General features: G+C 38.6%; 1 protein-coding gene across 2 annotated transcripts in view; it reads left to right on the forward strand.

Annotated features, from left to right (window-relative positions):
• LOC116844891 (agrin-like) overlaps positions 1 to 26,977 on the forward strand; it is an 853,814-nt gene that overhangs the window by 488,476 nt on the left and 338,361 nt on the right. For both annotated transcript variants that reach the window (XM_032817052.1, XM_032817137.1), the window contains exon 5: positions 18,447 to 18,653. In XM_032817052.1, the coding sequence (XP_032672943.1) occupies positions 18,447 to 18,653 (207 nt within the window). The remainder of the gene's footprint in view (positions 1 to 18,446; positions 18,654 to 26,977) is intronic.

Consider the following 26,977-nt stretch of genomic DNA (forward strand, 5'->3'; position numbering starts at 1 on the left):
TCTAAGGATTGAGCTAGTCAGTACTCTTAAAGAAATGGAAATGCTTGATTCGTTGAACTATTGCGAAAATCTCAGAGCTGAATTCTTTGGTTGGATCATTCTTACGTAACTTCGGCGAATTACAAATTCCAATTCTTACTTTACTTCCCGCCGGACCCAATGCGATTTACGTCTACGTGCATGCAATCTACGTAAAGTGACGCTTTGTGTCTACTATATGAGCGTCTAAATTGAGCGCTCACCATTGCGCGTCGTCCCACGGTGTCCAGGGTCCACCAGCCATCCTGTCGCTGCATCTGACACTGCAACGATCCTCGTGTCCCACGTCGCCTGTAATTCACTCCCGACCGCAGTAATCTAACGGAGGTTTCACGAAAAATCCCGCCTCTCTTTGGGGATACACTCTGAGTCGCAAATTGCGTATGAAATATCGTGAACTGCGTCTTCGAGGAAATGTCGAGCTTTCGGATAAACGACGAATATGTGCGACGAATTCATCAACGGTCCGACCGAATTGTAGTGTATCGCTTTAATACACGCGTGACGCGAATCGCGCACGAAGAAAACAGAATCCGCGAGCAAAGGGAACACGCGACGCGAATCGAAAGTCGATTTCGCGAAATCTTTCGACACGTGGGAGAAATAATCTGTGAGAGATTCTCACGTACGACACGGAATATCCCTAATGTAACGTTTCGATGGAGCAGCATAGTAGGTTGCAATACAGCTCCGCAGTATTTTTGCGGAAAACAGCTCCGCAATACTTTTGCGAAAACAATTCCGCAATATTTTTGCGGATAACAGCTCCGCAATACTTTTATGAAGACAATTCCGCAATATTTTTGCGGACAACAGCTCCGCAATACTTTTGCGAAAACAATTCCGCAATATTTTTGTGGATAACAACTCCACAATATTTCTGCGAAGTTCGCTCGCGATCCTTCCGCAAATACAATTAGGTGAAATTCGCAAACTTATCAAATTAGTCATCGTGAACAGTGTGAATGAAAAATAAAAAACTATGAAAATTGTGACGATAGAGATAAAGATTCTGTTCAAAATTCACGCGAAAAAAGTGTTACCGCGTGAGACGTCTGTTTTCGTTCGATGGAACTTGTCGCGCGCCGTGTAAGTAAACAAACAACTTGTATGTCTAACTTGTGTACATCGCGTTTTTCGCGAGGGATCAACGCTCACTAGCATTGTCTCTATTGTGTCCCGCGGAAACTCTAACTCTAAGTGAAAAATTAAAATTTGAAAATTTTCTGACGATCGTGAAATTAATTTTTCGAGCAGTTTATATAATCACGTTAGATCGTTTTGCGCAGATGCCGCACGATATCGAAGTTTACTTAATAACGAAGCACGAACTCTATTTTATGAAATGCAATCGCGATTCAAACTCACGCGAGAAAGAAAATTGAGAAAATTAACGCCCGGTAGAAGATCTATGACTCGGGTGATGTGATTGCGCATTTTCTATAGCAATTTATGTGGCGCAATTCCTTTGCGCGTTGGCGCAATCTCTTTGCGCGTTAGCGCACTGCTCGAGACATCTGGAAGATTGCATTCAATAAAATTAAATAATTTTACAAAATTTTAAATGTTCAAAGCCTATATTCCATATTTTAAGCATCTATCAGATAGTGTTGGGGTTTGATTAATCAAAATTTTCTCCGACAAAAATTGCCGATCAATCAATAATCTAAGTTAATTAATTTCTAAATATATATACATTGGGAGAAAAATATTTGAAAATTTATTTGCCAAATTTATGTAAAATATGCATTGTCACTAATATTATTATTTGAAAAACCGATCTTTCAATTGTTTCGAGCAGTGTGATTTTGTATTGGACGGCACGTACACATACTACACTACAGCAAAGTAAATCGCATTGATTCGGTAAGCATGCACTACATCCAAAGACTTTTCTTTTTATTATTAATATATTTCTTGTTTGACTCACCAAACTGCCGATCAGGGTAGCTACGTTCTGCTTTCGTCTCTGGAACAGAAAAATGCCATTTTGTTCATTAGCTTCGTGCACTGATGACGATTTGAATGAAGAAGTTTGAAGGATTAAAAAAAATAAACGCAATATTTTTCACGCTGGAAGAATTTTTCGGAATGCATTCACACTTGAAATATTCCACTTTCCTTTTTCTCGACGTTGCAAATAAATTTCTTCAGAACAAATCAAAATTTTTCAAGTGGTGATGTTACTCAGAAAAAATTCTCCCCGCGTGTAATTACGATTTAACGCGATCTTTGATTCGATTTAAATTATCTCGATTTCGAGCAAGAGAATTATCAATTTTGTCGGATTTCTAATTACAAATATTATTTAATGAAGCTCACCTTCGAGCTAACCCCGCTCGGCCCGAGCCAGATCCTCCGGCGCAGCAGCCCTTAAGAGTCGGCTGGTCGTCTGTTTCGTCTATGCAACAGAAAGGAGATTTAATTTAGTATTACACACGACAATAGAGATATTAAGGAACTCGATTTCAAACAAGAGAATTTCTAGTTTTATCGAATTTACCGGAATTATGAATTCAAATGAGTGAAACTCACCTTCGCGCCAATTCTGCCAGGCCCGAACCGGATCCTCCGGCGCGGCATACCCTTAGAGTCGAGTACTCGTTTCTGCAACAAAAAAACAGATTTAATTGAGTATTAATTAGTTACATGACGATGGAAGCATTAAGGAACTCGATTCCAAAGAAGGAAATTTTCAGTTTTGTCGGATTTCTAATTATAAATACAAATTAGTAAAGCTCACCTTCGAGTCGACTCAGACAGGCCCGAGTCGAATCCTCTGGCGCGACATCTTCCAGGCATTGCATCTCCTAGGGCCGCGTGACTGCATCTGCTCTGTTAGATCTCTGTAACAGAAATTTAATTTAATTTAATACTTTGGTATCAATTAGTTACACGCGACACAGCAAAACGAGGAAAAGTAATTGTCGTAACGGCTCGAGTTCCTTTCCAATAAGAAATAATTAAATCGTAGCTGAATAAAGAAGTAATAATATCCGATTAATATATTAATGGACGAGGATATTAATATCTGATAGATAACCATATCCGCACAATAATATCAGTAGTATCAATTAATTACACACGACAGCAAGACGAGGTAAGGAAATCGTCGTAACGGCACGCTCGAGTTGCTTTCCAAGACGCAATAAAAATAATTAAATGACAGCCGAATAAAGAAGTAATAATACTCGAATAATAAATAGATGATGATAATATTTTATCGGCATTGAGGAACTTGATCGCGACGTTTCTCTATCTAACAAGTAAAAAGTAAATGAAACGCGATAATTACCTGCGGTAAAGCCCGCAACACCTGCTCGAGTGAGGAATACGCGTCTTAATTATCGCCTCAATTGTCGCGAAGTCGAAACGCGGTATTAAAAATCGGCACGAAATAATCGAAAAAATAACGCGGCAGCTCCCGATATGCTCGTCTCGACGGTTGAGAGTGTTATGGCGTGAAGCTCGAGCACGTGCTTGCGCACGCGTGTTTACATGACCCGGCCGCGTGTCCCCCTCCCAAGCGCCGCTCAGTCAATGGGACAGTGGACCGTTACGAGGATCTGTTTACCTAGCTTTGTGGAGCCTAGTTTTTGTGAGAGCCGTTGCCGGGTATTGTTATTGCCGATTATTCGATCATCATTATTTCGTTATTATCCACTTACGGATATTATCATACAATTGTCGAGCAGATATTATTCTCACTACTATTTAATATTTGAGTGTTATTACTTCTTTATTCGATTATTATTTAATTTATTTGGTTATGATTTAATTATTGCTATTACGCACAGGAAAGCAACTCGGGCATGCTGTTACGACAATTTCTTTACCTCATCTTTAATCAGTTATTATTACTGTTGCCCAGTTATTGTTATTCATTATTACTACCGATTATTCAATTATCGTTATTTTTTATTATGTACTCTCGGATGTTATTACATGATTGTCGAATAGATATTATTATCACTAACATTTAATATTCGAGTAGTATTACTTCTTCGACTATTATTTTATTTGGTTATTATTTCATTATTATTATTACGCATAGGAAAGCAACTATATAATAATACTCTTAAATAATAAATGTTAGTGATAATAATATTTGTTCGACAATCGGGTGATAATATCCGCGAATGCATAATAACTGAATAATGATGATCGAATAATCGGTAATAACAATGAATAACAATAATTGGGCAATGACAAATGATGAAAGATGAGGTAAAGAAATTGTCGTAACGACACGCCTGAGTTGCTCTCCTATGCGTAACTATACGCAAAGGAAAGTATAATTATAACAATAATTATAACAATAATTAATAACCGAATAAATTAAATAATAACCGAATAAAGAAGTAATAATACTCGAATATTTTAAATGGTAGTACTAATAATATCTGCTCGACAATCGTGTGATGATATCCTTGAGTGGATTATAAAGAAATAATGTTGATCAAATAATCAAATAAGCAATAACAACACCTGCGTAACGGCTTTAACAAAAACCTAGGCTCAACAGAAGCTAGGTAAACCGACCGTCGTAACGTCCCGCTCAGGCCGTTGACTGAGCGGCGCTTGGGGAGAGGAGAGGGCGCGCAGCCGGGTCATGCAAATACGCGTGCGTGAGCACGTGCTCGAACGTCACACTATAACACTATCAACCGTCGAGGCAAACGCATTGGGAGTTGCCGCGTTATTTTTTAGATTTTTCGCCGCCGATTTTTAATACCACGTTTCGTCTTTGCGACAATTTAGGCAACAATTAAGACAAATTAAGACGCGTACTCCTCACGCGAGTGTTGCGGGCTTTACTGTGACAGATAATTTCAGCGTTTCATTTACGTTTTTACTTGTTAGATAGAGAAACGTCGCAATCGAGTTCCTCAATGCCGATGAAATATTATCATCATCGATTTAATATTCAAGTATTATTACTTTATTACTACTTTTTTATTCGATTATTATTTAATTTATTTGGTTATTATTTAATTATTGCTATTACGCATACAGGAAAGCAACTCGGACGTGCCGTTACGACGATTTCTTTACGATTTCTTCGTCTTTGTTTAGTTATTATCGTTGTTACGATAAACAGTTGCGTGGACTCTGAGGAAATTATATATGTATACTATATATATACACTCTGAATATTTGGACGTTGTAAAACGTGCGATAAAAGTACGGTGCTATTTCGAAAAAATATCCGTGAACTAATTTTTCGCTTTACTTTATCATAGTTGTCGGAAAACTTAACTGCATATAATCATAAACTTTTTTGCAAACTTTTCGTATCCTTTTTGGCATCGAAACTGAAGTGTAGTAGTGATCTTTAAAATTTTCCTGTTTAGAGCATCCACAATTTCGGTATATACAACTTGCAGAATGTTTGTATTAAACAAATATTGCACTAATTAATAGCTCAAAATTTAAATTTAAACATATTCTTTTTCGTTTTCGTCATATATTGAGCAATGTTTCAATTTATTTTTGCATGCACTTTTGTTGTATAAAAGCGTTGTAATTCCGTGCAAGCAACAACACGTAAACTTTGCAAAAAAAAGTCAATGTTATGTCGGTAAAGTTTTCATGTCCGGCGTCCCCTTAAGGGTGCATGCGCGAATGCGAGACTCAAAAAAAAAACCGAGAACCCGTTTAAAAGATTATTAATTACAGTCTGCTTATCAATTTACGGCCGACAGCTGACAACGTCACATCGGATTTCGAGGTGACGCGCGGAGGGCGCAAATTTTTAATCGTTTTCTGTTTATGTCGGACATTGCTGGTTGCGCGCACGTTGTCATTCGTATTCAGGTAGATGCAATCGAGCTGATCGTGCCGTTCCGGGGCTTTATAAAAAAGAAGAACCGCGTTTTAGCCGCGGGATTTGTGCATATCGTTTTTACAAGCGATGTCTTTTTGACTGATTGAATCCCCGACAGAACGATACGATAAATCTCCCGTGACGGATGCGCGGGCGTTTTACGTATATATATATATATATATATATATATATATATATATATATATATATATTTTTTTTTTTTTCGCGACGTACGACTAACGACAAATTGTCGCTCGATGAATCATACGTCCGCGGATCTACGTGCCGCTCTACGCCGCGGTTTCAGTTATGCGATTTTTTCTGCTACACCCGCGATATACAGTTAAACTCGCGTAGAACACTCGCATACATCCGCAAAACAAAAAAGAGAAATAACAGAAAAAAACATTTTTGAGACTATTATTCTTGTCTCCATTTCTCTCTTAAGAAGCTCATTTACCTAAATCAAATGTTATACAATGTTCTAACATAACATTTATCGCAGTGATATACATCCGTACTTAAAATTTCGTGCGATTTGTCCGCACTGTTCATGAGAAATTTAACACTGAATATCTCGCAATTCTGCACATATAACCTTATGTAATATTCCATATTAAATCATAAGTATTATTCTAGTGTAACTCCAATATAACTCGTGAAAAATAATATCATCCATATGAAAAACTGTTATAAATATCATATATTAGGAAACGCGGCGTAGAAGGAAGAATACCATGCACTTTGCTGTTTTTGTGCAACGATTAACTGTAGGCCAGAAAACTGCTATTTTATACTTTGAGTAGCATTGTATGGAAACATGGCAAGGTAGTAGAATTAGTTTCAAATCAACTTTTTTTTTATTCAGATAGTGAAACTGATACATAAAAACGTAATTTTCTTCTGCAAATAGTAAATTTGTGAGTAATTCGTTTGATACGTCACTGAAAATACGTCCCTTGAACGCCCTAAACATATATACTTGCTGAATAATCTCCTTAAAGTGGATCTGATTGATTTCTAATTGAATCAGTAGAAGTAGAAGTTCATCGTGAATATTCATTGAATATATATTTTCAGTAGAAATATTCCCACTTTACTGCTCAATTTTATATCGCATTTTGATTTTAATTAGGGAGAGTAAAACTTCACTACAAAATGTGTAGTACACATACTTGTTGTACGTTGTGCTAAATTCAACTTTCTGTGTTGATAGCTTTCATGCGTGCAATGACACTGTCTGTATTTGCAATCTGCATCAATAGTAAAAACAATCACCACACTATCGCTTCACTGGTTTTTTCAGCGAGATTTTACTGATTATTTATAACTAAATGGCTAGTTTTAAGAGTTTTTTTAGAGAATTCTGTTTTTACGATCTTTTTAGTCTTACACAGAAAAAAATGTGCTGTCACAAATGAAAACTACTAGCCTAATAAATTTATAACCATAATATACGGACAGCCAGTTTGTTATGTCCCAGTGGCCAAGTTACAGAGCTGCATAAGATTTGTAATTATATCTAGTTTGCTGTTATAGCGCCACAGACTTGTTAGCACAGCAAAGATAATTCTATTCACAACTAATAGAAAATATAATCTAGTAAACACAACTAATTCTTTTGCTGTTATATTAAAGGAAATTTGGTGCATTAATGTAGATTTTAATGTAGTTAAATCATCAGTTCCAGCAATAAAAGTTAGCTAGGGCAAAAATGATCATTGAAATGTCTCGAATATTTACTCTCTGCAATCAGAGATTATATAATATAATATTTAATATTTACTCTCTCCTATTCAAATAGTATTATAAAATATTATAAGTAAGTACATTCACACATTCTCACATTAAAATACGTATAACTTATTTTAATATATTATATCATAAGTACATATAGTTATTAATATAGAAAAAAACAAATCTACATCGCGTAAAGCATAATACAATATTCTTCATTAAGATTACTTGCTGTGAAAATTATTTAATAAAAGTGCACATCTCCGTAAAACGAACAGAAATATTTCTTTATTATCTGTTAAATAATTGCATGATTTGTTTAGTTAAATTAATTAATTCCTCTTGCAAACTTCAATTAAGCCGATATACGAAATGATTTGTTGCAATAACTAAGATAATATCAACAGAAGTGGGTTTACTCTATGTGAGTGAGTTGACAATTGCTTCTAAACCTACACGGAAAAAACAATATGGTTGATCCATACAGAAATCTGGTTGTGCAAACCAGATTCAATAGTAAAATACGAAACAACTTTATGTGGTTGCTATAACCAAAGAGCAATGGCTGAATTACTTATGTTGCAGCAGTGATAATATATGGTTAATACAAACGTGGCTCATTACGCAGCAACTACTAATGTATATTTATACATTCAGAACCAGTTTTCATATGTATACATCTCTAACTGTGCGCGTAGTGAATTGCTTTTGTTTTCTAACATCGTTGCTTTGCAATATAGCATGAATTAATGCAACTATATCAATATTTAGCTTGTCTATGTAAAATGATCCCCTTACTAATTTCTGGTTGCCACAACCAGATCACGCGCAACTTCATTGATGTAGTTGACACACCACAGTAAGTAAGTCAAATCAATCATATACATAACTATCATATAAAGATATGTAGAATGATGCAGCTATTTGCTTACAACTAAATATTTTTTGTTAGGTGCACCACATCTCTTTTTTCCATGTACTAATATTCTCGCTGCACCAGCAAATCTGCGTAGTTCTAACGTTCAATTTTACCCAGCAGATTACAGATTTGCCGAATCAACTAATCCACTTTTTTCCGCATACGCTTGCGATTTCTCAGACGATCGCGCTTGCCGAGAATCCACTGTCACAATTATTCTCCTCTTTGCACGAAATCGTATATTTTTATATCTACGAATTGTAGTGGGGGGGATATTTTTAACGAGAGTCGTGCACCAGTATGCGTCCGTTTATTCCATATCGCGCGCTAAATTGCGCGTCCGCTTCTCGATTTGAGATGCAATGGAAATGGGGCTTTGAGTTCGCGAGTTGTTCGCGTGGATTTTTGCGTGTGCTAAAATTTTCTCAGCCGCCACTACATTTTACGCTACATCGACGAGCGTGACGACAGCACCCTCTGAAAACCGTAATTAGCCGGGCCGCAGCAGAGCAAACATTGACCGCTGATCGTTTCTCGCTGCGGATAAATTTGTCGGGAAATCCCACGTCGACATGGTCGTTTGTCGGTCGCGAGTAAACACTGAGTGACCTGGCCTGGTCGGCACGATAAACCTTATTTACATACGTCATAAGGAAAGGAGGGAAAAACGCGAATACATGCACGGCGGTTCTGCACGCCGGTGGTGTATAACAGAGATGAGATCGATTCTCTCGCGAAACGGTTATTACAGCAGTCGTCGACGGTGAGCTCGAGAGTGATATCTTTTTCACGAGATATCGTGATTGAGATAAACGTATATATAGTCTAAGTGTATGCCGCGAAGATACCATGAGCTACGATCTCCAGTGTTTGAATAGTTTGGAATTGTGTTCGACGAACACGCGAATATTTTTCTCGCTTAACATCCGGTATATCGCCCGTGGGATTCAATTTTTGTTTTCCAAATTTTTTCCAGCAGTTTTTACCACTCATAAATACTGATCTTTTTACAGTCTTTATTTTTTCTTTTAAAGTGCACAAGAAATAAATATATTTGTTCTTACTAAAAATATATATTTGTTCTTAATAAAAATTTTTATTCCCCTTAAGAATGAATTTTTGAAAAACTAATCCCTTGATTCTTTGAACTCTTTCTTCTTCTTTTAGTGAATTTTTCATTAATTATTCCTTGATTTGAATTAATACATATCACAATGGTTTATCAACAATTAAATAAAATATTAGTCTTGAGAAAATATATGCAAGTCTTCGTATTTAAAACAAAGAAATCAAAGACCGCAATGTAATGTTTCTTTGAATTTATTCTTTGAATTTTTTAAATATTTTTGTTATAAATTTTTAGTAAATTATTTCTTTATTTGAATTAGCATCGCGATGGTGTGCTAAGATTTAAATGAAATAATAATCTCAACAAAATATATATGAGCTTTCGTACTTAAAATGAAAGTCGAAGAGAAGACCGCAATGTCAAGTTTCCTTGAATTCGTCCCTTCATTCGTTGAATTTTTTAATTTTTTGTCATAAATTTTTAAGTAAATTAATCCTATATTTGAATTAACATTGCGATTGTATATCAAGAGTAAGATAAAAATCTAATTTCGACATTTCCTTGAATTAACTCCTTGATTCTTTGAATTTCCTTAACTTTTAATCGCAAATTTTTAATAAATTTTTTTCTATATTTTAATTAATGTCGTAATAGTTTACCAAGAGTTAAATACTAATCTCAACAAAATATATGTAGGTTTTTATACTTAAAAAAAGAAATCAATAATCGCAATATAACATTTCCTTGAATTCATCCCTTTATTTCTTGAATTTCTTTAATCTTTTAATTATGAATTTTTAATAAATTATTCCCTTTTATTTGAATTAACATCGCGATGGTATACATCAAGATGAAATAAAAATCTAATTTCGACAAAATAACGTTTCTTTGAATTGATCCCTTGATTCTTTGAATTTCTTTAACTTTTAATCGTGAATAATTAACATCGTGATGGTTTAACAAGAATTAATCCTTCACCTGAATTAACATCGCGATTGTATATTAGGAGTTAAAAAATGTTAATCCCGACAAAATATATATGAGCCACATTATACTGAAGAAAGGAAAAAAAAATCGAAAAGAGGAGAGCGCGACGTAACGTTCCGTTGTCTCGTGATTCTACCGGTTAGACTTTTATGTCCCGTAACAAGTCCTCATAATTAGCACTTAAATGGACTAATTTCCCTATCTGTTCAGCGGCGGGGATTTTTGTAATGTATGCGGAAACCGCTTTCGAGCTATCTCGCGCCGGAAATTTATGATACACGGAAGGCGGGGTCGTCAGGTGTGTGGGGCAGGCAGAGGGGCAGGGAGAGGGGTCGACGTGCGAACGGACCGGAAGATATTTTTATTGAAAATTCGCGCGGGCCGACGCGCCGGCCAAGTCGCGAATGGCCCGTCACATTTTCCACATTGCGGGAAAATAACCGTGTCCCTTGTCATATCCGGCCCGGCGCCCTTCCGGCTTTGTTTACAGCGCAAATCCTCGACATCGGGATCGGACAAATGGCGTTGTGCCACCAACCGCCAAAAGTCACGCCGGCCACTCTGCGGCGAGGCAGTTTCGACGTGGCTCCTGTAAACAATAGTCGACGGAAACGACGACATCATTGGGCCGGATATAATTTCGTTCGAAATGTATCGAGAGAGAGAGAGAGAGAGAGTTGGAAATACAAACGCGCGCGCGCACATTCTTCTCCATACAGTCAAGCCGCGTGCAAACCGTACTCCGCAGTTCGCATGTAACAAATAGTTGCGAATCGAAGTCTGTAAAATCGAAAATCTCGCCCCGAGGTGTATCTGTTGAAATCGACGACGGACTGGTTATGGTACGAAAGTGGAAAAAGACAAACTCTCGCCGCTGCGCTGTTACTACTGTTACTGCCGCAGCTGTAACTCGCGACAGTGTGGGAGTTCAAGTTACGTTTTTAAAAAGATACGCTGCACGTGATATCGTGCGGCATTCTTTCCTGATATCGAATTCTTCATCGAAATTGTAATCTATTTCGTACAAAAATTCAATCAAGTTTCTCTCTCTCTCTCCCTTTCTGCCCCTTCTCTTTTTCCTGTATTTCTCAGGACGTAAATGCTTTGCACGAATAATAATAAGTGCGTTCGGGGAGCTCGCTATTAGCGCTATTCAGCGCTACCGTGTCATTCTATCCTTGTTGTATATCTAAGGAGCGATAAAGATAGAAGAATGCGGTAGCGTTAGTATCGTGCTCCCCGAACGTACTCAATAATAATATTTTATTGACAAAAGTATTCTTCAGTTACATAATATCAAAATAATGCGAGAATATAACTAAAAGCATAAGAGCAGGATGAAATATAATTATAAAGTATAATATATATAAATAAGGGAATAAATGAAAAAAGACTAGCAAAGAAATAGACAAAGTTAGGAAAGTAAGAATAAACAAGTAGATGAATAGATAAATATGAAGTGTGTGTGAATAAGTAATGAAAATAAATGTAAGTAATTAAAATAGGTAATAAATACCAAGTCAAACAAGTAGGGAAAGTCTCACCAAAAATTGCACATTATTCATCCATTCGTTCATTCACTCTCTCGTAATAATAATATGCTTTACTGGACGCTAAATACAACACAATGTTTGACGATGCTTAAAGACATACTGAGAGGATAAATATCTAAACGACAACAGATATTTATTTGGTAAATACTAAAAAATAACACACATATTTACTTAAATAGAATAAACAGTTGCTTTCACGAAAGATTAAGATTTGAAAAAAATGTGTTTCCTTATTTGAAAAAAATATTTTATATTATAATAAAATTCATTAACTATAATTTTATTAATATATTAAAGTAAATATGTTATTAGCATTCACCGAATAAATGTTTTTTTTTTTCATTTTTTTTTTAATATTTTTTATTGTTTTTATTTTGTATGGCAAACTATATGATAAATGATGCCAAAAGATGCGCTATCAGCTTTTAGACGATATTAATGCACTGCTGAATTTTCTGCACTGAACGTAAATTCTGACAGAAAAAGTGAGAACACAAGTATAAGCGTGGGAAGTGAAATGAAATGAAGAAAAGTCCTCGCACCGCGATATTTAAATAAGAAATATTATCAAACGTGACTGCCCTTATTGCCTCACGTCGTCTTGATTCCACGTGGAATCCCTTATTAAGGAGAGCCGAGCGTCCGGAAAAAGTTGGGGAATCTGCTTTAATCGGACGGGAAACGAAAAAGATACGCCTGAGCGCGCGAGAACGTTCGCTCGTCGGACGTCCCTGGGAGAAGAACGCCTCTCGGAAGAATCTCTCCCACCGACGGAACGTGCAAACAGAAAAAGACGCCGTAACGAGAGGCGATCCCAGGGCGCAGAAGAAACTCCTCGCGCGAGTCGAGGAGGATCCGCGGAACCGGAAACGGTCGCCACAGCCGCTTCCGCGGCGGCAAGAAACCCGGGGTGGACTGGCGAAAAACACTGGCTCCTTCATCGCTTTCTCTCGATCGCGGCACACAGACGACGTCGTTCGCTTCGCCGACACCGTTTCACGCGCGACGGCGAAAATAGAGAGGTTCAGGGGGAGAGGAGGACTCGACGAGAGCCGTCTCCTTCTTCTCCTTATTTTTTTTCTTCTGCCACCACTATTACTACTATTTTCTGAAGCGATCCGCAGGAAAGACTATCGGGGGCCGGCGCGAATTCGGCGATTTCTTCGCCGAGGATCAACTCGTCCGCTATATTAATGACCGCGCGGCAGGGATTATCCGTCGGGATTTCTCGCGCGCGGGTTCGTCTTCTTCCGGCGAGCTCTTCCTCCAGCTAAAATTGATTGCGCCCCACCGCGAGTCAAGGGAAACGCCGGAAAAAGACGGAGCTGGTGCGGAAGCGAGATGGATTTAAGCCCGTGTTGAATGATAATTAAACTCCGTTTACAACGAGTGGCGTGTTATTATAAATATGAAAATTCTTGGATACACGAGTCTTCATGCTTCCCTTTGCGATGTTTACATGTTGCTGTGTGAATTGCAATGTTACGTTGCGCGATCAACAGAACGCGCGCTGAAATTTTGCCAAACACGGCGTAAATTTCGATTAAAATGCCTGAATTGGTCTCTCTAATTGGTTACTACAATAACAATTGCGAATTCCAAACATAGGTTCTCTGTTTAGAATCGAATTATAGGAATTATGGGTTTCTCTCTTTTTGTTCAATCTTATGATACTTTTATGATATCAAACAGGGAGAGTCTCATTTTGAATACCACATTTTTAAATCTATTTTCTGAAATTTTATTGGAACACATTTCGGTTTCCCAAAAGAAAAGTGATGGGTATTGATTGGAAAAACTATACCCAACAAAAAATGTTCTATTCATAAGCGGGGAATTCCTCTAAGCGTCTCTTCTAAGTAAAAAATCTTATATGAAGTGTACTCTTCTTAAACACGTCATTATTCATCTGTAAAAAAGTGGACGCGTAAGCTATAATCAAGAGTAAATTCCTCAATAGGAAATTATGCAATAGGAATCCGAATATCCTCTTAAAAGAAGAGGATATACAAAATATTAGCGGTATACGCGCTTATTGAAAGGAGATACAATACTGCGAAAAGATCCGAGTTTGAGTTCCGGCCTGTAACAAATCGCACTTTGGATATTTTTCTCTTTGTGCAACGAAAAAAAACGCAGATCCCGAACGCGTGGCGTCCCCCGCCGCCACCTAGTATGCGCCCTTCTTCTTCTGATTTAGATTAGATCAGATATAAGTTATAAAGTATAAGTTATAAGTACCTAACTTTATGCTTTAACTTTTTATGCTATAAATAAGTATATTATTAGATTTATAATAAGTGGAAATCTAATATTAAGAGGATTGTAATTTTAAATCGAGTGTGTTAAAGTTATAGGATATTCCTCTAGATATTAGACTATCTTCTTGAGATCGTATATAAGTGGAGAATTCTCTAGAACTAAGTAGATCTTGTTAAATAATAGAATTTTTTTTTTTTTGGGTGTACGAGAATTCGGAAATTTTAGATATGCAATATTTTAAAAATACGATTCTAAGTGGAAAACATCGATTTTCAAACAGATTCCAGTTGCTCTATCAAATGTTCCCCAAAAATTCCTTTTTTATTTCTATTCCATATTTACAAATATCTCAAACATTTTAAGTATTTTATATATACTTTACAAGTATAAATATTCGAAAAGTATAAATACTCAAATTGTGAAAAAATATTTTGTTTAAAATATCTTTTTGAAATAAATTATAAATATTTTAAATAAAACAATATATAATATATTTTTTTCCAAATATAAAATCTTTTAAGATCACATTAAACATCGCAGTATATTTATTAATTATTTACAATTAACAGTTGAAGTAAGTTATGAAAATGACTATGCGATAGCTTATTTTTTAAAAAGAACAGATCTTATTTGTTTTAGATGCTATTTATAGTTTCTATAATCATAGAAAATTTATAGTTTCTATAAATCATAATAAAATTTCTAATTATTACTCTGTTATTCTCTGTGGCTCTCTTTTCTTATCCTTTCACTTTCCTCACGCAACTTTTCTTTTGCCTACAGGTTTTCCACTTAGAATAGCAACTTCAATTACTTAAGAAGTCGGAATAAATCCCCAATTGGATTCCAGAAAAGTTTCTATGGTTAGAATGGAAGTTTCTATGGATAAGAATGAGTTTCTCCGATTGGGGTATCACGATACGATAGGCCTATTTGGAACAAGTTAGGATAATCTGATACGAGCCATGGGGGAGACCGGGACTAGATGGCCTATATTTTAGAATTGCGAAGTTACAACTTCTCAGGCAACTAATTGTGACTGACTCTGTAAACGTGATAGAGGCAATCTCTTTCTATGTATTAATCCCGCTACAACTGTTAATTGTATATTTTGTTTTGTAATAACCAAAATACAATCATGCAACAACATAATCATCTTGCTCTGGTACCGGGTTTAGCAGCCCAGAAGCGCAGAGTAAACAAGGTCAAATCAAATATGTATCCTGATTAGTAATTTCAGAGTCTTCGCGAGAAGTCTCCACAGTCCTGTTGTCGGCTCTTAATTATAGAGCAGTTTTACCTCGTTCGCCTTATTTCAAGCATTTTGAATGAAAATTTTGTATTTATTATCAGAAACAGTATATCATATACTTGCAAGAATGTTCATTCTAGCTAATAACACATCGCTTAATTTTCTTCAGTCACGATGAAGAACATTAGAAAATAGAAAACATATAGAAAATTTCAAAAGATTCGGAAATTTACTTTGCTATTACCAAATCAGTTTTTTATATTGTTTAACTGTAATATTATTTCGATTTTAATGAAACTCAGGAAATAGTATTTATGTTCTAAAAGGACCATCTTGCAATTTTGTATTTACTATTCTCCTCAAAATAAATATTAAGAAAAGCGCACGGGCAACATATTCCTGGGGCCATATAGCCCCGGTCTCGCCTAATTATTTTTAAGAATCGAGCTGGATCTCGATTATATTAAGTCGTTCATTAAGTTTCTGCGGTAGATTTGTGTTTCAATTTAAGGCAAAAAATCGCAGAATTTAATGAACGACCTAATATCTCAAGAAACTTTCTAATGGGATCTTCATACTTCCCTGCGAGACGATCATACGCTATTGCATCGCGATGTTCCATCGCGCGGTCAACGGACTTCGATGAAGAGAGGTCGGAGCAAAAAATAATGGAAAGGATGATAACGGTCCCTCAAGATTTGGAGCAGAGGAAGCGAGAGATCGAAGAAATTCGGTCTCTCAGCGACAGAGAAAGGGACAGAGAGAGAGAGAGAGAGAGAGAGAGGGAGAGGGAGAGGGAGAGAGCGATGTGTCGGTCGCTAATTGTTTTTGCCGAGTAATTCCGCCGTAATTGACGTTCTCCCATCGGAGGATGCTTGCCCCGTGACGGCCCCATTGGGAGGGAAAAAATAGTAAGCTTCCGTGTATGGCGCGTTATTAGGACGATATCAACACGCGGCCGACGGGGGCGATCGAAGCTCGAGGAACGACGGTGTAGTTGGCGTATACAGTTCCACATACGTGCGAATCGGCCTTTACTCGAATGAACACAGGATCAGGAGGATGTGTACGATAAGCAGAGACTACCGGCCGTAAAGCCCAAGCCCCGAGCAGCGGAGATTTTATCTCCCCTCGCTCTCGACGATTTCTTGGGCCGACTTCCTGGTTTCCTCCGCGGCGGAAACATGGCCGGTGCTTAAGCAGAATTAACAATTAACGACGTGGCGGCGCCACGTGACGCTTTTCAGCGAGCGCTATCAAGCGCCGCTCGCGATTCGTTCCGAAAGGAAAGCTGCCATTGTCCGAAAATTGTTGTCTATTGTTAACTCTCAGCCGCGCAACGCTCCACGAAGTCGATTAAATGGCAGGGCCCGGCTCTAAGGAGGCTCGGAGGGATTACGCGGGCCGGGCCATTTTTAACCGGGCGGAAAAAGCGCACCGATTACCATGATAAAGTCGTTTAACGCTTTCCCGACCTGGAGCTCTGCTCGCCATGAATGCGAGCGAGAACGAGCGCGATTCGTCCATCCACTAACATTAACTCGACTTGGAATATTATATACTTACATGGACGATGATTCGTTCTGAACGATTTGATTAGGAAAATCTGAAAAATACTGTACTTTGAGGAAGATATTGTGGATTGAAGACTGCGGATTTTAAAAATCAGAATTCGATACAACACAACTAACTTTTTTGCGTTATCCCGATTCATCAAATTCCAGTTTTTGTAGTTCAATAAATTGAAAGAAACATAGTTAATCCTATTAAAATTGTAATCATTTTTAGACCAGCTTCTTGTTATTCTAACAATAGAAACTGAGAGAAAGAATCTCTAAGAAATAAAACATTTTTATTCTGTGTAAATATTATTATATATAATATATTTACTTATACTAATATATATATATTTTTTTTTTTACACTGAGAGACATTTTTTTCAATGAGAAGATATAAATTCTCTTCTAAGAAATAAAGTATTTATATTTTGTTAGGCAATTATAAACATATTTTTTATTTATACTAGAATTTTAATTAAGAAAGAAATACTTAAAAACATATGGGATGTAAAGTTTATTTACAGAAATAAACTTTATATCTTACAAATAAGTTTTCAGTTATTTCTTTTCCAGTATAATATATATATTTTTGCACTAAAAACAATCGTTTTATGAGAAAATATACATTTTCCTAAATATTCCATTTTCCGTAAATTTCCATGAAACAATTGTTTCTTCTACTTAAATTAATAAATTGATATTTAAGTAGGTATTTTATTTTAATTAACAAGTGGATATTTAAATAGATATTTTATTAATAATATGTATTATTATAATATGTATTATTAATAATAATATGTATAAATTAATATTAATAATATGTATTATTATATTTTATTATTATATTTTATTATTATATTTTATTACATTTTATCGTATCACCGAATATTTTTTTTACTTTCTAGATGTTTCTTTTACGCATAGCAATGTGCGCATGAGAATTCATTATTATTATGGGGTGACACTTGTTACAAAAATGCTTCTTTTGACCATTATTCTTTCTTCACGATTCTTTCAGTATATTGCATGTATTCAATCATAATTATGAATAACCAAGTACTCTTTTCTCTTTCCTACATAATCTTTACGTGAATATTCTTCTTATTAAAACAATGTGGTATAGAAAACATTTTTTGGACTTGTTCCAGTGAATTTATTTCGGGGCGAATCGTCGTCCATGTATGTACATCGGCTTTGCGGTCAGCGACACGAAATAAACGAGACGCGCCTCTTTCATTTCAGAACCCTGCGAGAAGACTTACTGCGCCTGGGGCGCAACGTGCATCGTGTCCGACGGCAAGGCTCAGTGCCAATGTCCTGCGGACTGTCCTGCGACTTCTGATCCCGTCTGCGGCTCGGACGACGTGACCTACACGAACTATTGTCACCTGCGGCAGGCCAGTTGTCAGAAGAGGAAAAACACCAGGGTGAAGCATCAGGGCGTGTGCGGTGAGTGCTGTCGCTTTCTATTCTCGCAACACGTGAGCTGGCAGGTCCAAGGAAGCGTTATCGCTCAGGAGAGACGATGAGATCGCACGATCTGTCGAGATCCGTCGTCTGTATATTCTCGACAGAGGTCTCCTTTCTAGGATTTTTCTCAGAGCTATCGCGCTTTCTTCCATCCACGCGCTCTTTTTTCCCCTTGATCCAATTTTGATTGGACTCCATCGAATCAACGTGACATCGTTCCTCGTTTAGTTTCGATTCTGGGATTTATTCAAACGGATCTCGAAATCTCGAGAGTCGCACGGTTGATTCGTTGATTTCTCGGAATAGGGACTGTCTGTCTTTCCACATCTTTTGTTTATTGTCGTGGAAATATAATCAGCACTTATCTCGCGATATTTTCTCGGTACTTGTACTGTGCATTGCGAGATATAAATGGTTTATTGTTTTATCGCTGTCATCTTTTCTCGACTTTTTCCCCCTCATCGTCCATTCTCAATAGAAATATCGACTGCAAAATTATTTCACATTCTATACATTGCCGTAACGACGACAGCTCGTCGAATTGTCACGAATGTCACAGCGCACAGTAGACCAAATACATGAAATTTTGGACATAAACCCAAAAAAAATTTTTTTTAATCATATTTTTGCAAGTGACTTCAAACATCATAGAAATAGTATATAATTTCATACATCATAGAAATAGTATATTATTTTCAAAAATATTATAATCTGTGTATAAAATAACCATAAATATTGCAAATTAGACAATACTGGATTTCCATCAATGTAATTATCTACTTTCAAGACAGTATACTTCTTTGCTGTTTGCATATTATCACACCAACTTTGTTTACGCCAAGTGGACTAATGTTTGGGTTGAAAAAATCCATAGCCGAATCAAAGAATAGTATAATATTTAATTATAATAGTATAGTATTTAAGGTTTGACAATCTAATTTAATGTCTCGAAGAAAATCCTGATAACTAAATTATAAATCAATTTAAAAAAAGTCTTAAAATATCTTAAATATCTTAAAAATCTTAAAATATAAGCATCTAAACTATTCCGGGTAGGGATTTCCACACGAGTTCACGTAAAAACTAATGAAGATATTTTACATCAGTCTCCTCTGACCCCGGTAATTTCTAATTTAAAAACAAAAAAATGAATACGAAAAACAAGACATGTTTCCCGAGATGTTAGAAATGATAAACACACCATGCGCGCGCACAAACGCACAGCAAAGAGAGTTTGGAGTCGTTAAATACTGCGGGAGTGACGAACCGTGGGGTCTTTATCTCTGCTGTGACACATACATATGCATACACTCATGCACACACACATACATTTACATAAGATATGCAAAATCCAACCGTGCAACGTCCCCATGGTGTATATCAGTTAATATTAATGCCGGCGATAGCAACGCACTTATAAAAATTATTGTTAAAAGTGGTTATTCAAATATTGCATATAACAATTATTTAAATTGGTATTTTAAATTGATATTTTAATTATTTAAATATACGATTATGTATGCATAATTATTTTGCTTTAGCTGTTGTAGTTCATTTCCGTAAGTGTGAAGTCCGCTTTTTCTATGTTCTTGAAGCTCTTGTTTTCTCTGTATTGAAAGCGACTCACAAAGCGCCGGATATGCACGACAATCGGTGTGGAGAACAATGCAGGAGTCTCTCAAAGACACAAACGAGGTTACTTTAAATTTCACGCGCGTCGACCCCGCGTAAAAGTCCAATTTCGCCGATTAGTCGCGTGTCCCTTTCGCATTTGTCCGACACCAGCCGCGACATGAGAATCGAACGACTCGCCGTCGAGGAGAGGCGTTGTTCCCTGGACGCGCTTTCGCGGAACCCAAGAATCGCAGAATCGACCGAGGGAATAACGAGGGCGAATTAATATTGTCGATTTAATGTCACAACGGAGATCCCTCACGACGCGAAGGGCAGAACTCGCTTATCGCGAGTGTCCCATTGCGTCGCGCATCACTCGCCCAGGGTTAAGCGGCGACAAAGCCAAGCTGAAACTTCCAGAAGACCCCCGGACTCCTCTCTGGATAGATTCGCGAGGTCACAGCTTCGCGCTGAAGCCTTTTAAACTTTAATTCGCCCCGGCACGCTCGGCCGGACGCTCTCACCGATCCTCGGGTTTGACCTGTCTTCTTTCAGCCCGCGAAATATCTCAGAACTAGCCGACAAAAAATCGAGCCTGTATCTCAGGAGGAGCAGGAAGAGAGGAGATGGAGGAGGGGGAGGAAAAGAAAAGAGAGGAAAGGAGGGGGCAGGCGCTCTTGCACGCTTACATCTGTACGTACGTGAAAGCCGCAGGGAGACAAGGGGACTCGTACCTCGAAACGTACTTTATCACTCTCCGCCCTCTTTTTGCTCGTCTATCCCGCGGGATCCCCCGGCTGCCATGAATTAACCAGCATCCGATACGCGATTTTTGCCCCCCGCCCCCACCCCCGCTATCCCTCCCCCCACGCGCCTTGCCATACGATCCCGCGCGGCCGGTGCACGCTGATTCTCAAAACGATCTTTTATTCAGGACGAAGCTGCACGCGCGTCCGCTCGCCCCCGTTGTGTATGTACGTCTCCCCGGTCCTGTATGTATGTGTGTGTGTGTATCGCGAGCGCTCTCCTTTTGAACATCAACCCCGACCTGGAGAAACACTTCGGTTCGTAAGCGTGGCGGCGGGAGTGTTACGCAAATGGAATGCGTTAGACCCCCGAGCGCGCGCACCCTCGGGGGCATCCGGCGTGTTCCATGGAAATTACGGCGATAACGCGCGGGAGCGTCCCCACCGATGCAAATTCTTCCGACGCCCCGCAATTGCGGCGGATTCGCAGCGGAGAGAGTGGATTTCGCGGAGGGGTGCAGGGAGAGCGCGACGAGAGTACGACCGCGGACGAGGGCGACGTGTGCGTATAATGTCGTGGGGAAGGGTTGCGTCGCTTTGATCTCCGAATTCGTCGAACCGCCGTTGTGCCGCCGCGTACGATAAGTGTTATGACCCTCGGGGATTAGCATATTGATCGGGTGTGCGCCGCGATGTCGAAGGAGGAGAAGCTCCAAGCAGCGACTAGCAACGGAATGTCGGTCTTAATAGTTTCTTTTTTCACCCTTTTATGTTTCTTGGGACATGCAGTACAATCTGTAAATCCGATCGACTTTGAACCACCCTAAAGTAGTTGTAGCTTAAAACGAGTTTTTTAAGAATTCATTGAAACTTGCACTATATGCAGACTTAAATGTGGCGCAATTATAAGTAGATTGACCATTCGAACGCTGATATTATTATTTGTTATAAAAGCTGACATTTCTAACATATGTTCCCTATATCAGATTGAGGACATCATATTTTTAATTTCAATTGCCAAATTACATTTAGGATTTTAATGAAAAATTGCTATAATATTAAAGGCTAATATATACGGACATTAGACACAAATTCCAGAATTTTGTTAAATTTTTCAAAACTACCGAAGAATTTGTAAAAAAATTGCAATGATAGCCAAAAGTCCAAATCCATAATTAACGACGAGTGAAAACCAAAAGAAGTCATCTTATTACAGTTTAACCTGTACTCACACATACACCTTGTAGGTCATTTTGAGGACGGCTAAAATTTCAATTATCTGTTATGAATCTTGTTGAAAAAAAAAGTAACAAATATTGACAGTTAAACACCGTTGTGACAAGAAAGTAGAGATCTGAAATAATGAGAAAAATTCTCGCTCCGATTTTTTCTTATTCACATAAAAAGACAAAAGTGATACTGCTTACGAAGCAAACCGCGTTTGAAAAAACAGCGAATGAAAAATAGATAAGCAGACAGATAAAGACTATACCAGGTATGTAGATATGAAACCGGAATTTTTGTATAGAAAATACACGTTTATTGTATGAAAATGATAAAAAATATTTTATTCGAAGTATTGCCCATCGCTAGTTATACATTTTTCCCACCTGTCTGACAATTTGTGGATGCCACGCCAAAAAAACTGTTGCTCTTTTGAGGAAAACTAGTCATCGTACATTTTCGTACATTTTCGTAAGAAGTGAAGCGCTGCTTAGCAAGTGCGTGTTCCATCGATGCAAATAAATAGTAATCGGACGGAGCCAAGTCTGGTGAGTAAGCCGCATGCGAAAGTATTTCCCAACTAAACGCCTCAATCGTTTCCTTGACCAGTTTTGCTGTGTGTGATGGTGCATTATCATGAAGCAAAATCACTTTGTGTTGCCTTTTTTTATATTCTGGTCGTTTTTCACGCAAAGCTTGATTCAAATCGATCATTTGTTGTCGGTAGCGTTCAGTATTAACGGTTTGGCCAGATTTTAGCAGCTCATAATAAATCGCATCCTTCTGTCCCCACCAAACACAGAACATTGTCTTCCGTCCATAGCGATTTAGCCTTCCCTTATAGAAAAGTATCACTGGCTGTGATAAATTTACCAGTAATAAATAGTAATTTTATTACTCGTACGAGTAATAAAATTATTGAACGACAGTAATTATCGCTGGCCAAATTATCACTTAAATTATCAGTCTTAAATTTCTATAAGGGTTGCAGTCGATGTCGATGGTTGGCCTAGAGTTACTCATGATCTTTTACGCTTAGGATTATGCTCAAAATATATCCACTTTTCATCGCCAGTCACAATTCGATGGAGAAATGACTTTCTTTTGTACCTGGCGAGCAGCATTTCGCAAGTGGTTTTTCGGTTTTCCTGCTGTCTTTCATTCAGTTCATGTGGAACCCATTTTCCCATCTTCTGGATCTTTCCCATGGCTTTCAAACGTATGGAGACGGCTTCTCGTGTCACATTTAATTGATCCGCGAGTTGTTGTTGCGTTTGAGTGTCATCCTCATCCAACAATGCTTGCAATTCGCTGTCTTCAAACTTTTTCGGTGGTCTTCCACGTTCTTCGTTTCTCACGTCAAAATCGCCACTTTTGAATTTTTTAAACCACTCAAAGCACTGTGATTTACCAAGAGCATGCTCACCGTAAGCTTCGACAAGCATTCGATGCGATTCTGCAGCAGTTTTCTTCAAATGGTAACAGAAAATCAATGCTGTCCGCAAATCGTAGTTTCCAGGCACAAAATTAGACATGTTCAACGCTATTACAAACTATGCTGTTGTATGAAACTTGTATTGTTGTGAGTTGAAAATTTTTGTCAGAGATGTCAACAAGGAAATGGCACCAATGACGCGGTTTGACGGTAACTACATTGACAGCTAGGGCCATTTATGGGCAAATTCCAGTTTCATATTTACTGACCTGGTAATAGCAAAGAGTCATCGCCAATATGGTTGCAATTATATTTTAAATCACAGCACTCGACTGCAAATCAATCATATATCTACTTTCTTCGTGTAAACTCGCGAAAAATGAGAAGTTCAATAAAAATTTTCACTTTTTATACGTGAAGGAAAAATACCAAAGTTAGATGCTCTATATTTTGAAGTTACAACTTTTCAAACAACTAATTGTTGCGACTGACTGTATAAACATGATAGAGATAATCTTCTTCTATGTATTAACGTATCCTGTTAACTGTATATTTTGTTCTGTAATAAACAAAATACGAACATGCAGCAACGTGGCCATCTTGCACTGGTACCGGGTTTAATTGCTGAGTAGCGCAGGGTAAAGAAAAAGGTATAAAATATGTATCCTAATCAGTAGTTCCAGAGTCTCCGCGAGAAGTCTCCACAGCTCTCCTGCCTTTAAATGTGGGCTAACTTTACCTTCTTTGCCCATATGTTCTATTTCAATCATTATATGAATGAAAGTTGCAATTATTTTCAGAAACAATATATCATGCTTGCAAGAAATTTCATTGTAGTTAGTAACATAGTACACAGTAACACAATAGTTAGTAACACGTCGCTTAATTTTAATCAGTCACAATAGAAAATATTAATAAAAAATTTCGAAATGTTTAGAAATTTACTTTGTTATATCAATTTGCCAAATCAACCTTTTTCCTATTTTTGTAATATTATTCCAATTTTAACGAAACTTAAGGAAAAGTATCTATGTTCTAAAAAGACCATTTCGTGATTTTGTACCCATTATTCCTCTCAAGATAAATTCTAAAAAAACCACATGAGCAACATACTCTGGGGCCATATAGCTCCGGTCTCCCCTACATGATCGATTCACAGACGAGTGCTACAACTTTGAAACATAACTGCGACCGCATTATAGACGACCCTTAAGAGACAAAGTCAACCAAGACCAACTCAGTAGCAGAAAAACGCGAAAACGATGCAAATACATTGAAACCACGACTGAATCTCTTCTTTCTTCGCGATTCCCTGAATTTTGCAATTTTGATTCACGTCCCACGGCGACAGTAACGGAGTTATAGGGCCGGCGGAGGCGGCGCGAGTTTCCCCTTTGAAAATGTCATACAAAGAGCCCATTTTCCGTGTCATTGTCTTCGCGCCGGCCGGAGGTGTCTTCGAGCGAACCGGCTGCTTCAAGTTTCTCCGCGGGAGGAGGTGATATTCAGCCGTTTCGTGAGTTCTACTTAACGTCCTTTCCTCCGTTACACGACCGGCTCCAATTAATCGCGCCAAGGAGACGTCGTATTTAAGAGACCGGACAATGAGGGCGCAAGGTCATGAAAGCTCGAGTGCCCGTCCGACGTTAAAAGGACGTGCGAAGCTGCAAGGTCGTGAAACCTTCCATCCGGCTGGCGCACAATGCGCGTTCCCATCTTACACGGAAAACGTCTCTAGACTTCGCTTCGTTAGCCTCAAATCCTCCCTTCAAATGCGCGAACGCGTGACGTCAAGTCGAAGACACGTTCGCGCGGTTCGTCTTGCCAAAATTTCTCGAGAACGAGAAGGACAAGAGGATCAGACGGATCGTCGCGACGCGCCGCGATCACCAAGAAGCTGAGGAGCTTGTCGCGTCCGAGGATCCCCGAGAGCGCAAACCGATTCTTCAGCAATTCGCTGTACGCAATCCGCGCTTTCGCACACGTCCGCGACGAATGAAGCGAGTGGAAAGTAGACGTAATGACAGAGCAAACAGTCGCGGAGACAGACGGAGGTATTATTCAGGGATGGGGCGGGAATATCGCGGGGCAACTTCGTCGTCTCCTAGACGACTCTCGGGCGAGAGCACACGTATTCGTCGCGCATTCTTTGTCGCTCTCGCGGCTTCCTCCGCGCCTCTCGCTCTTCTCCCGTTGCTTTACTCTATGTTTATCTCTTTCTCCCCTTCTCTATCTATCTCTCTCGCTCTCTCCTCCGTCTCTCCGTCTGCTCCCTCCTTCTATCTGATCTCCTCTGCTCCTATTTCACACGCGACATATATAGAACATTTCTTATTCGCGCCGCCAGCCACCCTTCACGCCGGCAGTCATCCTACAAGCAAGCCGGCACGTAAATTATTATGCGAACAAACAATGCGAAACGAGCGTTCCAACGTCCCATAAAACAGCGCGAATCCCCAGCGGTTTTCGTGCGCGCGGCTCGGCATCCCTCTCGAACAGCTCTCCCGCGGCTCACTGCTACCCTTCTCTTCCTCCTCCTTTTCTCCATGTTCCTTTAGGATCCTGTTTGCAACGGGGGAGATGAGATATCCACGAATTCCTTGATTAAGAGTATCACCGCGCGGTTCTGGATCAATCCTCCGATAACACCGCGCGTCGCAAAACGTTTATCGCGGTGCCGAGACCAGGTGTTCCTCGAATAAACTCGGTTCCAACATTGCGCGAACGCGAATTAAGCTTAATGCGTCCTACTTCGGCACTCATGGGTCGAATTGAGCCCGGGTAAAAATTGAAGTTTGAGATCAAAAGTCTAAGTAGGGGTCGACTTTTTTCAAAACTTACTAAAAATATCGATGCATTTTGTCTAAGGTAATTGCCAGATAACATGCTCTCCCGCCGAAGGATTAAACGTCCACTCGACAATTTGGAAATTGCAGCCAGACACTTCCTCGCTCACATTTCTCTCGCGATATTCATAAAAAGAAAAATCTGTCGCACCGTTACAATGCAACAAGAACTCCGTATACTCGTCATTAATCAGTTCATCCGATATCATGGACGTTCGAAGGAAGCGCGCGACAAAGACGAGGGCAAAGGGGGAGGGGGGAGGGGGGAGTCGTATAGATGAAGGAGTGCGCAGGCAGGATGAATGATAAGCACCGTCTTAAGCGAGCTTCCGACCCCTCATACTTTTGCCGACTGAAGGAACAGAAAGCTTCTCTCCTTCTCGCTCTCTCTCTCTCTCTCTCTCTCTCTCTCTCTCTCTCTCTCTCTCTCTCTCTCTC

The sequence above is a fragment of the Odontomachus brunneus genome, unplaced genomic scaffold (assembly GCF_010583005.1).
Source record: "Odontomachus brunneus isolate Ranch 3 - 2012 unplaced genomic scaffold, Obru_v1 Obru_scaffold_001, whole genome shotgun sequence".
In the NCBI taxonomy this organism is placed as follows: Eukaryota; Metazoa; Arthropoda; class Insecta; order Hymenoptera; family Formicidae; genus Odontomachus; species Odontomachus brunneus.